The sequence below is a fragment of the Nematostella vectensis genome, chromosome 3 (genome assembly GCF_932526225.1).
Source record: "Nematostella vectensis chromosome 3, jaNemVect1.1, whole genome shotgun sequence".
NCBI lineage: Eukaryota > Metazoa > Cnidaria > Anthozoa > Actiniaria > Edwardsiidae > Nematostella > Nematostella vectensis.
In genome coordinates this window covers 11148358-11164385 of record NC_064036.1, presented here as the reverse complement: position 1 = coordinate 11164385, position 16028 = coordinate 11148358, and the positions used below count along the sequence as shown (strand labels likewise).

The following is a 16028-nucleotide window of genomic DNA, read 5'->3' as shown; positions in this document are numbered from 1 at the left end:
TCATATTAGGTCCAAACGAGTGTCCAAAAAAGCTTTTTAAACTATATTAATCATAGTAATATAAGTCATAGTAACATTATTGCTATTGATCATTTAAGTGTAATTCTCTTCCTAATAAATCATTGGGTATTATATTCTTATATACACTAAAATTAAAGAACATCGTTAAAAACATATTCAGCCTTAAAAAGTCCCTAAATAACGGCCCAGCTTCAACTGAAAATTAGACGTTCTTATAAAAAAAAAGAGTGTATTCTCGTGTAGTAATTCGGGTGCTAAAAGTTTCCCTGGTTCCAGAGGCTCCAAGTTTCACTACTCACGCGCCGCGACAAAGAGCCGCGACAAACAGAGAGAAGGAAAAATAGAAGGGAAAAATTTTCTCTACCGAGGATGCTCTGTTCCCCGAACCGAATGTGTGCCGGGCTCCCTGTCTAAATAAAAACTCCCATGATGCTATGCAGTAGAGGGCGATTTCCAAGATGGCGTCGATTCTTGACCAGTACGAACTCGCAGCATCGCGGGGCGCAGTGGATTCCCTCAACCCCTTTCTCACTCCAGACACAGTAGAACCGGTAACTAATACATCCTTGTATACTTAAGGGTGTTTGCTTTGGCACGCGTACAGTTGTACGGAAAACTATCCCCATGATAATAATTGAGCGATGTCTGAGGTTGGCGATTGTCGTCAATGCACGGGCTCGTATGGGTTGTCAGAGTATTGAGAACTTATGAACTCTGTACCAAAATTATTTTGTCTTTTTGATTATATGGAAATTTCTGAGCTAGTCATTTTATTGTTATTTTATTTTACCAGCTTAAATAGTTTATCTAACCCCGAGCACGTACCCTACCCCTCATGTCTTTTACCCCATGCCCAGCCCTAGATTTTGACAGCCCCTACTAATTCTGCTTGGGCGAGGCAATAGAAAAGTGAACAATGCTATAGTAGTGGTACAGTGATACAGGCTTTGCTTCACAAGTAAGATCTCAGAAGACAGAAGTCCGTGATTGTTTTTAGAATTGCAAAAAAGGGCTCTCTGGTGACTGTATTACTCTTATGACTCGGGTGACTGCTGTAAATACTATTTCAACTCTCAAACCCACCAAGCTACATTGTAAAAAAATATTGTTGTGGAAGGTTGTATATGCTTAAAGTTTTTGTACTTTGCAACATAATGTAAACATCTCTGATTTATGTACATTAAGTGGCAGCACGTTTCGCCTTGTATATCAGTCTGGATAAGACCTAGAACAATTGTTATCTAGTCTATGGCTGCACGGCCTGTTTTCTTTCTAATACTTTTTTCATGAAATGCAGATAAGCACAGGCTTTGTGGAGCTGAAAACTGAAGATGAAGTACCAATATTTAGACGACAGAAGATCAACTTTAGGTAAAAGCCTCTTACTTCTTGTACTATTTCAATTTTTGTTGCTAAGTTTGCTGTTTGTAAAATATAGATATGCATATCTCCCATATTTTTTTGCATTTTAACTGGCTATGAATTCTGGAGATTTATGCAAAAATGTTTAGATGCTTGCACATTAAGGGTTGAGAGGGATAGTGAGACGTTAAGGGGTGAGAGGGATAGTGAGACATTAAGGGGTGAGAGGGATAGTGAGACGTTAAGGGGTGTGAGGGGTAGTGAGACGTTAAGGGGTGTGAGGGGTAGTGAGACATTAAGGGGTGAGAGGGATAGTGAGACGTTAAGGGGTGTGAGGGGTAGTGAGACATTAAGGAGTGAGAGGGGTAGTGAGACATTAAGGAGACTGGGGCACAGCCACACCCTTATTTCCTTCTAATTTTAGAAAGAAAACTGAGGGGCTAGGGTCCAGTGGAAGTTTCTACACTAATAATTTGTTTTTCTTTACTTTAGACCACCAAGCAATATGGTGGACTTGGTTGTGAGTAACAACACTGTTGCTGTTGGGTTGAGCACCAATGTAATCATGAGGATTGACTTAGCGAATACATCAGAAATAGATAGTAAGCTTTGTTAGAATATAACTGTTTAAGTGGGTACTATACATGAGGAAGTATGTAGAGAAGGGGATTGCAGGGACCCCAGAAAAATATCCCGGAATGGCTTATAGTAATGTTGTTTTTATTCCCTTCTCCAATGGTAATTGCACTACAAATGAGGATGATAAATGCGTTTCTGTTATTGCTGTTTATATTTCTACTGGCATGGACCTAGCACTAGCAAACTGTGTATTTGATCTCTGTATGTTCTGATTTTCTTTATGGTTAATGATACGAAATATTTTGTTTTCCTCTCAAGGTGTTGAAGTGTGCAAGAGATTAGATGATACCATACACAGGATATTCATAGACCCCACTGCTCGACATCTCATAGTGTGCATGAAGTCACAAGAGTCGTACTACTTGGCTAGAAATTCTAAAAAGCCCAAACCAATGACTAAAATGAGGGTATGTAGAGTTTCCAATGTTTGAGCGACTCATCATTTAATTAGCTTTACTTAAAAGTAATTGCTGCAACTTTGAATACAGTTTACTGCACTTCAGAAGTAGTCTACTGAACACACATGATATTATACATGTGCTCTAAATAAATAAAATTAAATATGATAATTTAAGTCACGTGGCATTTCATTTGAAATATATTTTTAAGATAAGCTGTAAAGTTGTTTTTGAATCTAGATAAACAATTCTTTACTCTCTTGTAATAGGGCCATCTTATAAGTGCTGTTGCATGGAACAAGTCCAAGTTGACAGAGAGCTCAACCCAAACCATCCTGCTTGGTACTACATCAGGTATGCCATTGCTTTTTAAATTTGTAAGTTAAGTTACAACAAGTAGTATGTAACTATTAACATAGCATACAGGTTTGATGAGTTTAAGGACTCTCATCTGGATTCATTGAGTTTCCTCGTCACACTGCGGTATTGTAAAATTGCATTGTTGATACTCTATCCCTGCTTAATACAGGTTCGCTATTTGAGACTGAGCTGGAACCTGAGGAAAAGTTTTTCCAGGGAGGAGTAGAGCGCTTCTGTAAACAGGTATTGTTTGATATATGAGATGTAAGTTTTTTTAGCCATTTTTAATGTGAAATCATTTTGGAGCAATAATGATTGTTATATGTGGGACTTGGCTATGTCAGGCTATGCAAGCCGTTTTGTCATCTTTTTGCATCATCCTTTTTTACATTTTTAGTGGCAAAATTTGTAGTCACTAAGATGAAGCTATGTCAATAATAAGAGTAGGAAGCTGACTGTATCTCTTTAATTTTTACAAGGCTCTCTGAAGAATTTTGGATTGTGTATAACAATAGTTCTGTATGTAAGGCAAGTTTGTTATTATGCCCATCTTTTGTTTTCCACTAGTTGTATAACATCAACTCTAGCGGAGAAAGAGAAGAACCTATTTGTGGCATCATGTTTGACAAGTTTCCAGCCACACCCCAGTCAGATAGACGCTATCTCATCATGGTCACTTCTCTCACGTACGTTGTAGCAATAATGACTTTTCTCTCTAACCTCATGAGACTACCCACTCACCCATTTATTCTTTTCATCTCTTCTTTCCATTTTCTTTACGTGTCCTTAATAGACATAACAGTACATATCAGGTATGACTAGAAAGACTACAGAAAAGCTACAAAAAACGGTGGTCTGTGCAGACCAGGTTGAATAAGGGAAATAGTTAAACACAGAATTGAAATCAATAGCATGTTTTACTCTTTTGAAAACAGAGTAGTTTTGCTGACCTTTTTGCTCTGACCAACAGACAAATGCTACGATTGCAGCAAAGCTACTCTTTTTTTTAGATTTAAAACATGTCATTCCAACCTTGTGTTGATTTATTTACAGGTAATATAACAGTTTCTCCTCAGTTCTCACACAAGAAAGGAATTATCAGTCCATCCCTTACCTTCTTTACTTTCCCCTTTGGAGCAGGATAGTACATAAAAACCCTCTTCCCTAACCTCTAAAAGGTTGTTGTCAGTAGGTTGAGGAGCCGGACTCTATATATCATTTTTAGTTTGATATTCTGACTGTGGTATTTTGGCCTATTGCAGCCGCCTTTATCAGTTTATTGGCGAGGTATCCAGTTCTGACCCTCTGTCATTTGTTCCCTTGTTTGTTGACTACGAAAACAGTCCTGGTAAGTCACACCCACATAACATAAGACCATCAGCATCTTATCATAGATGATTATAATCAAACTTAAAGTAGATCATCACATCTTCGGCACCTACATAATCACACCACTATCATAATCACAGTGCACCCTTATTGTTTTATCTATTCTCTCTACAGTATGAATATTTTAACACTGTTCAATTCCAGCACCATTTCATGAGATGCCAGGGACTTTGTCGCATGGTGAGCTTGTGTGTTACTATCCCAAGCTAAGAGCTCTGCCTTCTTCCTTTGCTTGGCTCACAGGTATGTACAGACAAGATTCTAAAACAGCTAAATTCCTACTAACATTTGGAAGCTGTATGCAATCTTGAAAGCAATTTGAAATAGCAAAAAACATTAAGCCATGAGTTGCATCTAGAGAAAATCAACAGTACCCCCTCTTCTCTATGGCAATCAGCAAAACAGGGATAATTTTATAGCCTTATCTGAATAAAATAGGTTAAATATTTTGACCACAGATGCCAAGACAAGTTTTTGTGCTGTCTATACATTCATGCACAAAAATGATGCCTTTTTAAAACAGAAAGTTTTAAAAAAAACTGACAATTTCCAACAGCAAAATCATCTTATGACTTCTTTTATTTGAAATCGCCATTTCATTAGCCAGCATTTATTAAGTGGTTTTAAATCAAACCACATCTCCATAAGGAACTGACCAATCACAAAGCACCAAATGTAATACAGTTTGATTATTAGCAGCCAGAATGTAGATAAGCAGCTGGAAATTATTAATGAGAGTTCATAGAATATTGAAACTGTAGTAAAATGCCACATATATCTTTGATTAAAGTGAGAGCACACAAGCATTCTTGGTTGAACATTTTGGTTGCCAATCCCTTAGTATGTTCGCCCCCCCTTTCGTTTTAAGTCACATGAAAAATAACATACTATTTGCATACTTATTCTCTTGTGTTTCTCTGTTGCCATAGGAAGTGGCATTTATTATGGTAAACTTGACTTCAATGCACAAGACTTGACAGACAATGTCATCACAGAATCCAAATTACTAGTGTATCCTTTTTATCTTCATGTAACAGCATTATAGCTGTCTAATGCCTGGTGCACACCAGTGACATAACGTCATAATGACATAGGCGCATGCACCCTTATGTTCATATGTTCAAGTGTGAATGGTTCGACATTTTGACAGAAGCCAGACATAACAACATGAACATAACGACATAAAAGAAAAAAGCATGTTTTTTCTTTTATGTCATTATGTCTACTGTAAATGACCTAATAAACGCCCCCTATCTAAAGAACACCTCTGATCTAATAAACGCCCTTCCTAAGCTTACAAGTTTGTAATAAACGCCCCTCTCTATTAAACACCCCCTCCCCTCCCCCGCTCCCTTCCCTGCCAGCATTAAAAAAACATAGGAATTCCGGATATATTACTGTTATTTTAATTGCCATCTTGCTTAATCAACACTGGGTAAGCGAGTAGCGTCTTGTTCAAAGCCAAGTCCAAAATGAGGGTACTGCTCTCTAACGTTCCTGATCTCATTGCTTAGGATGTCAGCAATTTTCTTTAGTTTTGTCCTCGCAGTGCATCATCGAGGAATAACAAGGCCTACTTCTCGTTTCCGCTTACTGCATACTTGCACCGCTAAATCATTGCATTCGTTGCACGGTAAACACTTGCTACGTAGGCTATAATTTAAAGTGATCGTGGCTGAGACTAGAACCCCACTGCACTTGAATAGATTTGTTATATTTTCATATTTTGTAAAGAACGCCCCTTTCTAATAAACACCCCCTATCTAATGAACACCCCTCTCGGACCATCGAAATTTAATAAACAGCCCAGGCATTTATTAGGTCATTTACGGTATGTCGTTATGTCGGACTTAAAAGAGTGTGCGTGCCTATGTTGTTATGTTGTCATGTCACTAAAGTGTGCACTAGGCAAAAGTCTAACAATGCAGAGCGTGTTCTCAGAAATGAAAATTCTCTATTGACAAAAATTTGTTAAAATAGCATGTTGTTGTAAAGACATAAAAAATATGTTGCTGTTTGCTTTCTACTCTTTTCAAATAAGTTTTTCAAGTAAGTTTTGCTTGACTACTTATAAGCTACATGCCCTCAGGGGACAGTAAAGAGCCTGTCCCGCCATTATCAGTAGGAATCACTGGTTTCCATGCTCTGCTTCTCTACAAGGACAGGTTTGTCTACTTACCTCTTGTCAACTTTATATACATTGATTAATTATGATAAGGGGTAGTCAAATAACTAACTTAGCGGGTTTCCGAGATGAGCCGTGAAGTAGTGTGGGGCCAGGGACGAGCTGCTCACCAAGGGAGCCAAATCAGGGGGAGGGGGAGCACCTCAATAATATAACAAACATGATAAAAAGTGTATTCAAGTCTCCAGTGTATAAAGTTTCGTATGCCCATGTGGCAGAGGTATAAAGAGGTTTTCTTTATACAGATTTGAGGCTGTTTCTTTGCTCAGTGAAGAAGTGGTGTTTGAGGATATTCTGCCGCCTCGGGTAAGTTTGACTGCACTGAAAGCGACCCTCAAAGGCTCATCAGCAGAAGTCACAGGTGGACCACTGTATTAGCGTGTCAGCATATGTGGCCTCTTCAGAAAATATCATTTCTTTATTTTTAACTCTTACAAGATCAAGCTTCAAAGACTCTCCTCAGCCCTCATGTCCGATTTGTGCATTGTTGAGGGTTTCTCATCTCTCATCAACTCCCTCTCCTCCGTTTGACCGAGGCTTTGCTAATGCTTTCCTTGATTTGTTTAGTATGGCGCCATGCGTAGGATGTCTCTAGACATGGTAAAGAAGACAGTTTGGATCTTCTCAGATACTGTGATATTCGAGTATCAGATCAACAAGGAAAGCAGGTGATCAAGAGAAAATGCACTTGAAACTCGCGCTCTGATTGGTTGAGAAACTGACGCACAGGCTGCGCCTCTTGCATACTTTTTTGTTCATGACACGCTATGATGTCGTCTGTAGATCATCAGAGGGCAGACGCATGCAAAAATGATAATGGAGCACAGGAATCGTATAATTGTCCTATTGTCTATAGCACATACTCGAGAACGTGCGAAAAACATTGTGTCCTATTTTACAGAGATGTGTGGAAAATGTATCTCAACAAAGGGGAGTTTGAACTGGCAAAGAACTACTGTCAGGTAAATGTTATAGAAAACTAATGAAAATTATTCATTGTGATTTGCTTGGTAAAATCGTGTGGCTTAACAATAAAAAACTTATTATCTTCCTTATCTACGCTTACAGGACAACCCCGCAAACCTGGATAAAGTGTTAAGGAAACAAGCAGAGGACATGTTTGATAAGAAAAGGTGAGAGAATAATTTGGAAGTCGGTAAGAATGACCATTTTCACAACAAGAGCTAAAAATACAGGTGAATGTGCTGGGAAAAGACAGTCCCAATATTTTTTTTCCCATTCCCTTGCTTGTTTACGGCACAGCAAATTTCTATGATTCAAGTATTGTTAGTATCCCAAATACCTGTGTCTTACTTACTGTATACAGTAGCTAAAAGGCTGCGGCATAGTTCTGTAGCTTGTATAGTCCTCGTGGGGTTCAGCGGAAAGTTTGACCGAGCTTGATCAGTTTTTCGAGAGCTATTCGCGGAAATGCTTGCTACACAAGCTACGGTTTTAATGGTAATGTGCCCTTACTGACTTTTATAAACAATTTGACTTTTAGTTACACGGCTGCGGCGAAGTGCTACGCGGAGACCCAAGTGTCGTTTGAAGAAGTTGCCTTGAAGTTCATTCACGTGGAAGACCGGCAAGCTCTCAGGATGTTCTTAATCAAGAAACTAGAAGGCTTAAAACCCCAGGTGAGCATAGTTCTTAAAACAAATTCTCGACGACGAACAGCATTGCGACATTAAGAGTGTGAAGTGCAAAAAATGTTAGCCACATTGGTCGATTTGAATGCTACGAGAAAATATATTTGCTGTTTCCCACTTTAGGACCAGAAAGTCGTGTGCTAGTAAAAGAATTGAAAATGAAATACCAATGTGAGCCTACAAAATAATGTTCAAGAGAAAATAACATATGGTTCCTAGATCAGGATAGATAAACTGTTCTGAGAATTTAAGCCGATTACTCTGTCAACTTCCCAAATGTTTGTGTGTTGGTTCAAAGAAAGCGTCTTTTGCTGTTTGCCCGGCTAGGACCAGACCCAGATGACGATGATTGTGATGTGGCTGATCGAGCTCTACTTAAATAACCTTGGTCAGCTGAAGGAGTATGAAGACACTGCTGCCGCGGAGAGAGAAAAACTGCAGACGGAGTTTAGGAGATTCTTGGCTCAGATTAAAGTCAAGGTGTGTGTTTGTGATTCCGGGTTCTCCACCTTTGCTACTCGAATTTTTCCCCAGGTTCTTCGGTTTACCCCCTCAACAAATCCCACTAAATTAGTCGACTTAAGCTGGATAGTGTGGGATGTATGGCGGCTACACAAAGCGCCAACCTATAATGTATTCAATAACGTCGAGCTGTTGGCGCCATCATATTTCTTTCTGGCCGGGGCAAACGGCTTCAAGCAGGCTACGTATGATGCCTCCCACTCGACAACGTTGTGTCTACGCCAATTTTTTTTTAGCATTCAAGGTACAAGACAAGTGATTTGCTTCCTAAATTTATTTTGATGTATTATTCTTCTATCAGGCCTGCCTTGACCAGAACAGAAAAACAGCGTACGACCTGATTGCCAGTCACGGCGACGTCGAGAATCTTGTATTTTTCGCGATGTTGATGGAAGGTATGTCGAACAATCATACTGGTCGTGGGACTGTCTCCTAGCTACTGTTTGTGTGCGGGGGGGGGGGGGGGGGGTGGGGAGCATATACACACCTCCCCTCCCCTCTACCCCTTCGCCAAAAAGTGGGTCACGGGTCACTTCGACGAAAACACTTTTATAGGCTCTCCAAACGTTTTACATTGTCCATGTCGTTACTGCTGTTGCTGATAGGTTTGCTGTTTTATACGTATATTTTTATATTGTATGTTATATTTCAACTTTCTTTAGAGTGGGTAGCAAAACAATCAAAGATTTGAACTTGTTATTGCTTTAGTAGTTGTTGTTATTGCCATTGTCTTTGTTGTGACTTCTGCTGTTGTTCTTGCTGTTTTTGTTGTCGTTGTTGCTGCTTTAATTGATGTTGCTGTTGTTTAAATATAACAGATTATGAGCACGTGATCAACCACCATGTCCAACATGACGATTACCCAGCAGCCCTTGGGGTCCTTACAAAACAGGCAAGAAACCTTTTCTTTTTCAGAGAGGCATTATTTTATAATTTGACGGCCCGTAGTGAGAGATAAGGATAGATGCTTTAACTAGTTCTATTTCTTTTTCAAGACTTGCAGTAACGAGTGCTTTTTACTTTAGGCCGACACAGAGCTTTACTACAAATTCTCCCCAGTCCTCATGCAGCATATCCCTAAACAAACAGTCAGCGCTTGGATTGAGAAGAAAGGGAGACTGGACCCTAGGAAGCTTATTCCCTCACTCGTGCACTATCACCAGCAGGGCAAAACTATCCAGGTAGGCGTGTTTTAGAATTGGTTTGTTAACCTATAAACTCCTGTGCCGGCCTATGCCAATATGAATTTGAAATAGGTTCAGAGAGGTTTAAAAATGGGATCTCCGTATAATAGAAAAAAGTGGTGGAAATATTGTCTTTGAGAAGTACTAACAAGCCAAGAAATTTGAGAATTTTAGATAGGCTTGTTCAGAGAATTAAAAAGATGGGAGATCCCTATACTAGAAAACAGATATACTGTATAGGCATTGAGAAGTACTCACAAGCCTAAGAGATTCATGAATAGTGGATTTTGTAATAGGTTTTGTCGAGAAAAGTTTTAAAATTGGATGTAGAAAAACATTTTTAGGTCACGTTGGACATGGACATGGGGTTATCAAGAGTGTGCTCGCCTTAAAAAAAAGAGATGACAGCAATCTGTTATTATTTCACCTCGCGGACATTATATCTCGTTACGTCACCGCAAGAGCAAAAAGAGCATGACTGTAACGTGCCGCTATTTATACTACAACCTTTTACACGCTGTGACTGTTCTTTGACGACGTTGTATGATCCCTGTCTGATCGCCTTGTTTGCCCTGACTCCAGGCTGAGGAAGCCGTGCGGTACTTGGAGTTCTGTATCGAGAGACTGGGCACTTCGGACCAAGCCATCCATAATTACTTGCTGTCGCTGTATGTGGAGCTGAATGACGACGACGCGCTGTTGAGATACCTACTTATGCAAGGAACGGTAAGGTTGAACAACAAGCCAATAGCCGATTTGCACTGAAAGTCACGTGACTTTTTAAGTGGCGAATTCAAGCCCAAATAAGCAAAGAAAGCCGGTTGCGCCCGTCACGCCAGAGAGCGACGAAGAAAATAAAATATTTCAATGGAAATAAGCACTTTCTGACAAAGAAGCTCTCTGGCCGATTCCTAAGCGCAGAATGTTTTCTTTTTGTTGTTATTTTGCGCGTCGAGTTTGCCACCCAGAAAGCCACGTGATTTTTTAGTGTAAGTTGACTATTGGGTGGGACAAGTAGGGGATGAATTGCATTATCCACTATTTATTTGTTTGCGTTTTCTTTTGTTTTTAAAAAAAATTACCATGCTGTTGACAATGATAAAGTGCTCAACAGACTTGTCAAAAAAAGGTTAAATCGCTCACTTACCTAAAATGTACCATCAACCAATAGAAGGGTGCTACTGACTCATTAATATCACAAAAGGAGGCCAATACACCTGATCCTATGAATAAAGAACTATATTGTGTATTTTCAATGCATCATTTAGCCTCTGTGAGATTCTTAATAACATCTTAGTCAAGTATGACGTTGGCATACTTCTTGCCAGATACAGGTTTCCTAATGCATTTTTACATCCGTGTTGAATGATCTAAGGTTGCTCACAAGAGTTAAGCCATGATGATACTAGTGCTAGCCGTCGTTCTTTTGCTGTTTCCTTCATCCTCCTATTCCTGTTACTCGGACCTGGACTGTCAGTTTGCCAATGAGCAGTGCTGTTCTGATCACTTCTGCCGGCCGTTAACGATAAGCAGCTAGTCGGTATCATATTCGGGCTGCTCATTGTCCTATCCGCTATTATCGCGTTGTTGGGTTATTGCTGTTCTTCACCAAGAGGGCTATGTTATCGCGCGAGGCACAAAAGAAGAGAATTAGCCCCAGTAGATTTAAAGTCGCCGCGTCAAGGCGGAGTAAAGGAGATGCCTTATTATCTGCGCGAGGATCATTTGGTTATCGATGCACCGTCCTCGTTCTCGCAGCCGGATCCAGTGAACTCTGTATGACACAGTGAGCCATACCTTTCGCTTGGTGCACCAAGCAAGGAACGCGTCTATCAGTCTGACGCGCCCAGTGACGCAGTCAACATTGGCTATGATACTGGAGAGGCTTTACCAGAATATACAGCAGAAATGAGAGGATTTCATGATAATGATGAAAATAGGAGTGAGAATCTCGAGGGCACACTGCTTTGAAAAGGTGACCGGGTCCGTTTTGAATCAAAATTGACTATTATAAGGTCTCCCTTATGTGTTTGTCGATATCAGAGGAGTACTGATCATGATGAAGACAGGAGTGGGAGCGAAGTGCTTTGATTTACCGTGAATATATTCACGGACTTTTACTTGGACCTACTCACGGACTTTTGCCTTGCTCTTGTATAAAGAATCTAAGACCAATACCGTATAATTAGGAGAATACGTGGATGGTTAAGTTTGTTATATAAATTTTTTTTTAGATATCTAAGAATCCAACCGAAAAACTTCTGGTACAGTATTTTTGCGCATTGCACAAGGGTTTGATATTATCCTCGTGTTTTGATTGCTATCTATTTTGAAAGAAGTTGCGCCTCGGTTGAGCTAAAAAGATATTGGTATCTTGATTTAGAGAATATGAAACCCATCAGTGTCACACAGGGTGACCGTCTTGATTGGCTGCACACAACAGATGGACCAATAAAAATCCAAGGAACATATCACGTGACATTCCCCAGTTGGATTCAAACTCAACAAAATTCGAGCAAGCTAAAATTTCTATTCGGTCGCATCAGCTGATGTCCTGTGGCTAAAACTAGGTCTCAGCCCTGACAGAAACTGATGTCTATCTGTGAGGTAGAATGTACCGTACAACCCATGGACCGTGTACGAGTTTGCATTGCAGGGCTGTTGGTGCTGGCTAGGCCATCGGCGGCTTTCGAGGAAGACGGCATCTATGTGTACGGCTCTATCGCTCTGCTCGTGTTGAGCGTCTGTGGGATCCTATGGTGCGCTATCAAGTGCATGCGGCGTCCATTCGTGCCTTTACCACTGGCGCTTTCCCTTTCTCTCATGCCTGAGGTTGTGTCATATCATCGGTTTAGTGACGCGCCTATCGACGCGTTGGCAGGTGAACCGTCTTGTTCGCAGACGGAAGGCCAGCAAACAACGTATACCAATCAGTCACAACCTGAACCAAAAGGCGAACAAATAGAGCATAGTATAAGGATAGAAGAGATTGCATAAAGGGAATAGACTTTGCAAAGAAGGGTTTTTACTACTACACCGAGTAGGGATAAAGGTGAACAAATTGAGCAAAGCAGACGGACAGAAGAGATTGCATACAGGCCATCAATAAGCTGGGTTATAACTAAACAGTATAATAGTGGCTTTTAACGGAAACAAAGGTTGTTATTTTGTAAGACATCAAGAGGACAAACTTTATTAACGTCAACGGCCTTTTCTTTAGGCTACAGCAAAACGAAAATACTCTTGTAATAGTGGATATAACCTTGATGCTTTTCAAGCGAAACTAACCCATTGGAAACATACCAATGTAGTTGCCAACGGCATCGGTGTAACGGCGTATAGGGAGAGCCAATATCCAAGTGATGGAGCCGTTAAATTGTTTTCAATAGTGTTACCAACATCTGAATTTTAGATTCATTTTATTGTAACTGTTAAGACCTACGTTTGATTCTTGGGCTAGTTAACTACATTGGTCGAACACGAACACCGGTAAAAAAAAATCAACAAAAATTTCAAAATAAATAACAGTGTTATGACTTATTATTATGGGTGCAACTAAAATCTATCTAACATCACCTGCAAAACGAAATTCAAATTAGGAGAATTGTTTATACCAAAAGGGTTTGTTTGCGTGAGATCGAGAAAATAACAAATAATCCATTGGTTTGGTTGATTCAGCCTTCTGGACATCTTAGAATGAAGACAGTAAGTTAAGTTATACTTCCAAGAATACCAAAGAAACTATTGGAAATAATCTGAAATAAGAATAAATGTAATAACAAAAACCCACCCGCTAAGAACTCTTCGCATAAAATGCTATCAAATTGTTTTGTAAAAACAAAGGCTATAGAAATACATAAGTTGTCCGCTTGTTTGGCCTTAACGCTTCGATCCACATGGATGGCATGTCTGTGGCAGACTTGCTTAATTTATTGTTATCTTCTTGTTATTGTTCAGTGATTGTGTGAGACTTTTGCATGCACGAGCTGTGTTTTGCATAGAGATGTATTTACGCGGGGGGGAGGGGGGACGTGATACGTGCGTGACAGTTGTATTTATGCTGGAGGCGCCGTAGTACTTGCGTAACAGTTGTATTTACCAGGAGTGCCGTGATACGTGCGTGACAGTTGTATTTACGCGGAAAGTGTCGTAATATATGCGTGACATTGTATTAACCCGGTTGTATTTACCCGTTGTATGTACCCGGTTTGCCGTGATAGGTGCGTGACAGTTGTTTTTACGGGGTTTGCCGTGATAGGTGCGTGACTTTGTATTAACGCGGGAAGCGACGTGATACGTGCGTTACTTTGTATTTACGCGGGTTGCCTTCGAAAAGAGTGTCCCGCAAACAGAATGTCAACTTATTGTATATGTTCCCCGCGAATGATTTGTAAAGATTGTGAGAGACTGGCTATATGTGGTAAGTGTTAATGTTATTTAATATTTAAATGCTTTCTCTTTCTACATTCTCCAGAATGCTGACGAAGTAAAGTTTGACCTGAAGTACGCGCTAAGGCTTTGCTCTGAGCACAACAAGGACAGAGCATGCGTGCATATCTACAATACTATGGGCTTATATGACGAGGCTGTTGACCTTGCCCTCAAGGTGAGATATATAGAACCCTTATAAATTATTACTTAAAAGCCAGGGTAGACTGTCCCTTCACTCCTCCCTCTTCCTTGTCATTCATACCCATGCTGCGTCTCTAGAAGGGCGACGTGGATCTCGCCAAGAGGCAAGCTGAGAAGCCCCCTGAGGAGGACGAGGTCCTTAGAAAGAAGCTCTGGCTGCGCATTGCACGTCACGTGGTCGAGGAGGAGCATGACGTCAAAAAGTAGGTGGACATATACTTGTATTTAATTCAATTATCATATTATGAAATCAAATTGTGAAAACACAAGCGGGCAAGTATCCCCTTATATCATTTATCATGCAGATGTGTCAGGGGCGTTGTCTCAATTCAATTTTGGCTTTTTTACAGGGCGATGGAATTCTTGAATCAATGCGAACTACTGAAGATAGAGGACATTCTGCCATTCTTCCAAGACTTTGTGACCATAGACCACTTCAAGGTATACTAATCAGGAAAGCCGAGAAGTCATAGAGCCAAGACGTCTAGATCTTGACTCACCTCTAAGGGCCGCATCAGGCGATGGGGCACCGGGATACATCCCCCTCCCTTAATATTTCCAACAACAACAACAAATAAGGAAGTGACCTGTAGAGGCATGGCTGTACCCCAATTATTTTATTTGTTTTGTTTTTTTCTACCCCAAACCCTCCCCCGTCCTCCCAAATATTTCGAGGCCTGCTGCAGCTGTGCCAAGGAGAAAGAGTATGTGGAACGGATAAACATCGAATCGTTTAAAAGAAGGATTGGTTAGACCCCAGACGCGGGGAACTAGACGCTGGATCGCGGATTTTTATCAGCGCCACGTCGTGCTCAGGACCTTTTCTTTACGACCCAACACAAATATGCACGTGGAAAAGTGCACAAGTCGGCGTCCTGTTGCCAGCGTCGAGAATCTAACGCCCTTGAGTCTGAGGCGGGCGAAAACTGAAAACGATACAACTATTTTCAAAACGGAATCGTTTGATATGAGCTCTTCCAATCAAAGAATGGTCGAGTTCCCTTTGAAAAGTGCTTAAGTTCAGAAATGGTCCTACCTTCAAAACGCAGCTGCAATTACCTTGTTTCCTCGCTGATTCGAATAGCTGCTGATAGTATTAAGGCGTGTTCGCTGCACTGAACACACAGGGAATAGTTTATTGAGAACTAGTCAGAGTTTCTGTTTTTGCCCATTTTCAGGATGCGATCTGTTCGTCGCTGCAGGAGTATAATCAGCATATTCAAGATCTCAAAGACGAAATGCAGGTAAGTTTCAGCAATGATGTTCATCACAAGAAACTCACATCGTGATGCTGAAAAAAGTGCAAAAAACGATATTGTTCATGGTCACTTTAACCTATTCACGAATTGTTATAAATGAATTGCGGTCGATTCGCCAACAAACAGAAATGAAGTTATTTTCCTTTAAATACAGGTGATCTAGACGCCTCACTCAACACATTTTCAAAGGTTTGAGAGAATATACACCCTCTACCGAGACCTAAAACTGAATTTTTCAATCCATCTCCACCCGCTTTATGTGAGCTGAACATACCAAAATCTTTGATTTTTTTTTTTTTGACAAATGAAAGGCCATTTAATAAACCTGGATGGGTTTTTTTGTGATTGCCGTGAGTACTCTTGCCACAGGGAGCCAACTCAACTCAGCGCATTGTTTATTTAGCATGTGCTTTGGACTTCGTTTA

The 16028-nt window shown here is 40.3% G+C and overlaps 1 protein-coding gene across 1 annotated transcript in view; it reads left to right on the top strand.

Annotated features, from left to right (window-relative positions):
• The first annotated feature begins 479 nt into the window (after positions 1-479).
• Positions 480-16028, top strand: part of LOC5519976 (vacuolar protein sorting-associated protein 18 homolog) — a 23374-nt gene continuing 7825 nt past the window's right edge. The window contains exons 1-25 of the mRNA XM_032364970.2: positions 480-572; positions 1319-1392; positions 1876-1985; positions 2281-2429; positions 2690-2774; positions 2950-3023; positions 3348-3466; positions 4043-4128; positions 4314-4412; positions 5099-5180; positions 6245-6334; positions 6600-6660; positions 6922-7022; positions 7256-7316; positions 7423-7487; positions 7859-7994; positions 8334-8486; positions 8830-8923; positions 9347-9420; positions 9554-9709; positions 10295-10438; positions 14187-14318; positions 14423-14547; positions 14695-14785; positions 15523-15588. Coding sequence (XP_032220861.2) covers positions 480-572; positions 1319-1392; positions 1876-1985; positions 2281-2429; positions 2690-2774; positions 2950-3023; positions 3348-3466; positions 4043-4128; positions 4314-4412; positions 5099-5180; positions 6245-6334; positions 6600-6660; positions 6922-7022; positions 7256-7316; positions 7423-7487; positions 7859-7994; positions 8334-8486; positions 8830-8923; positions 9347-9420; positions 9554-9709; positions 10295-10438; positions 14187-14318; positions 14423-14547; positions 14695-14785; positions 15523-15588 — 2520 coding nt within the window. The remainder of the gene's footprint in view (positions 573-1318; positions 1393-1875; positions 1986-2280; positions 2430-2689; positions 2775-2949; positions 3024-3347; positions 3467-4042; positions 4129-4313; positions 4413-5098; positions 5181-6244; positions 6335-6599; positions 6661-6921; positions 7023-7255; positions 7317-7422; positions 7488-7858; positions 7995-8333; positions 8487-8829; positions 8924-9346; positions 9421-9553; positions 9710-10294; positions 10439-14186; positions 14319-14422; positions 14548-14694; positions 14786-15522; positions 15589-16028) is intronic.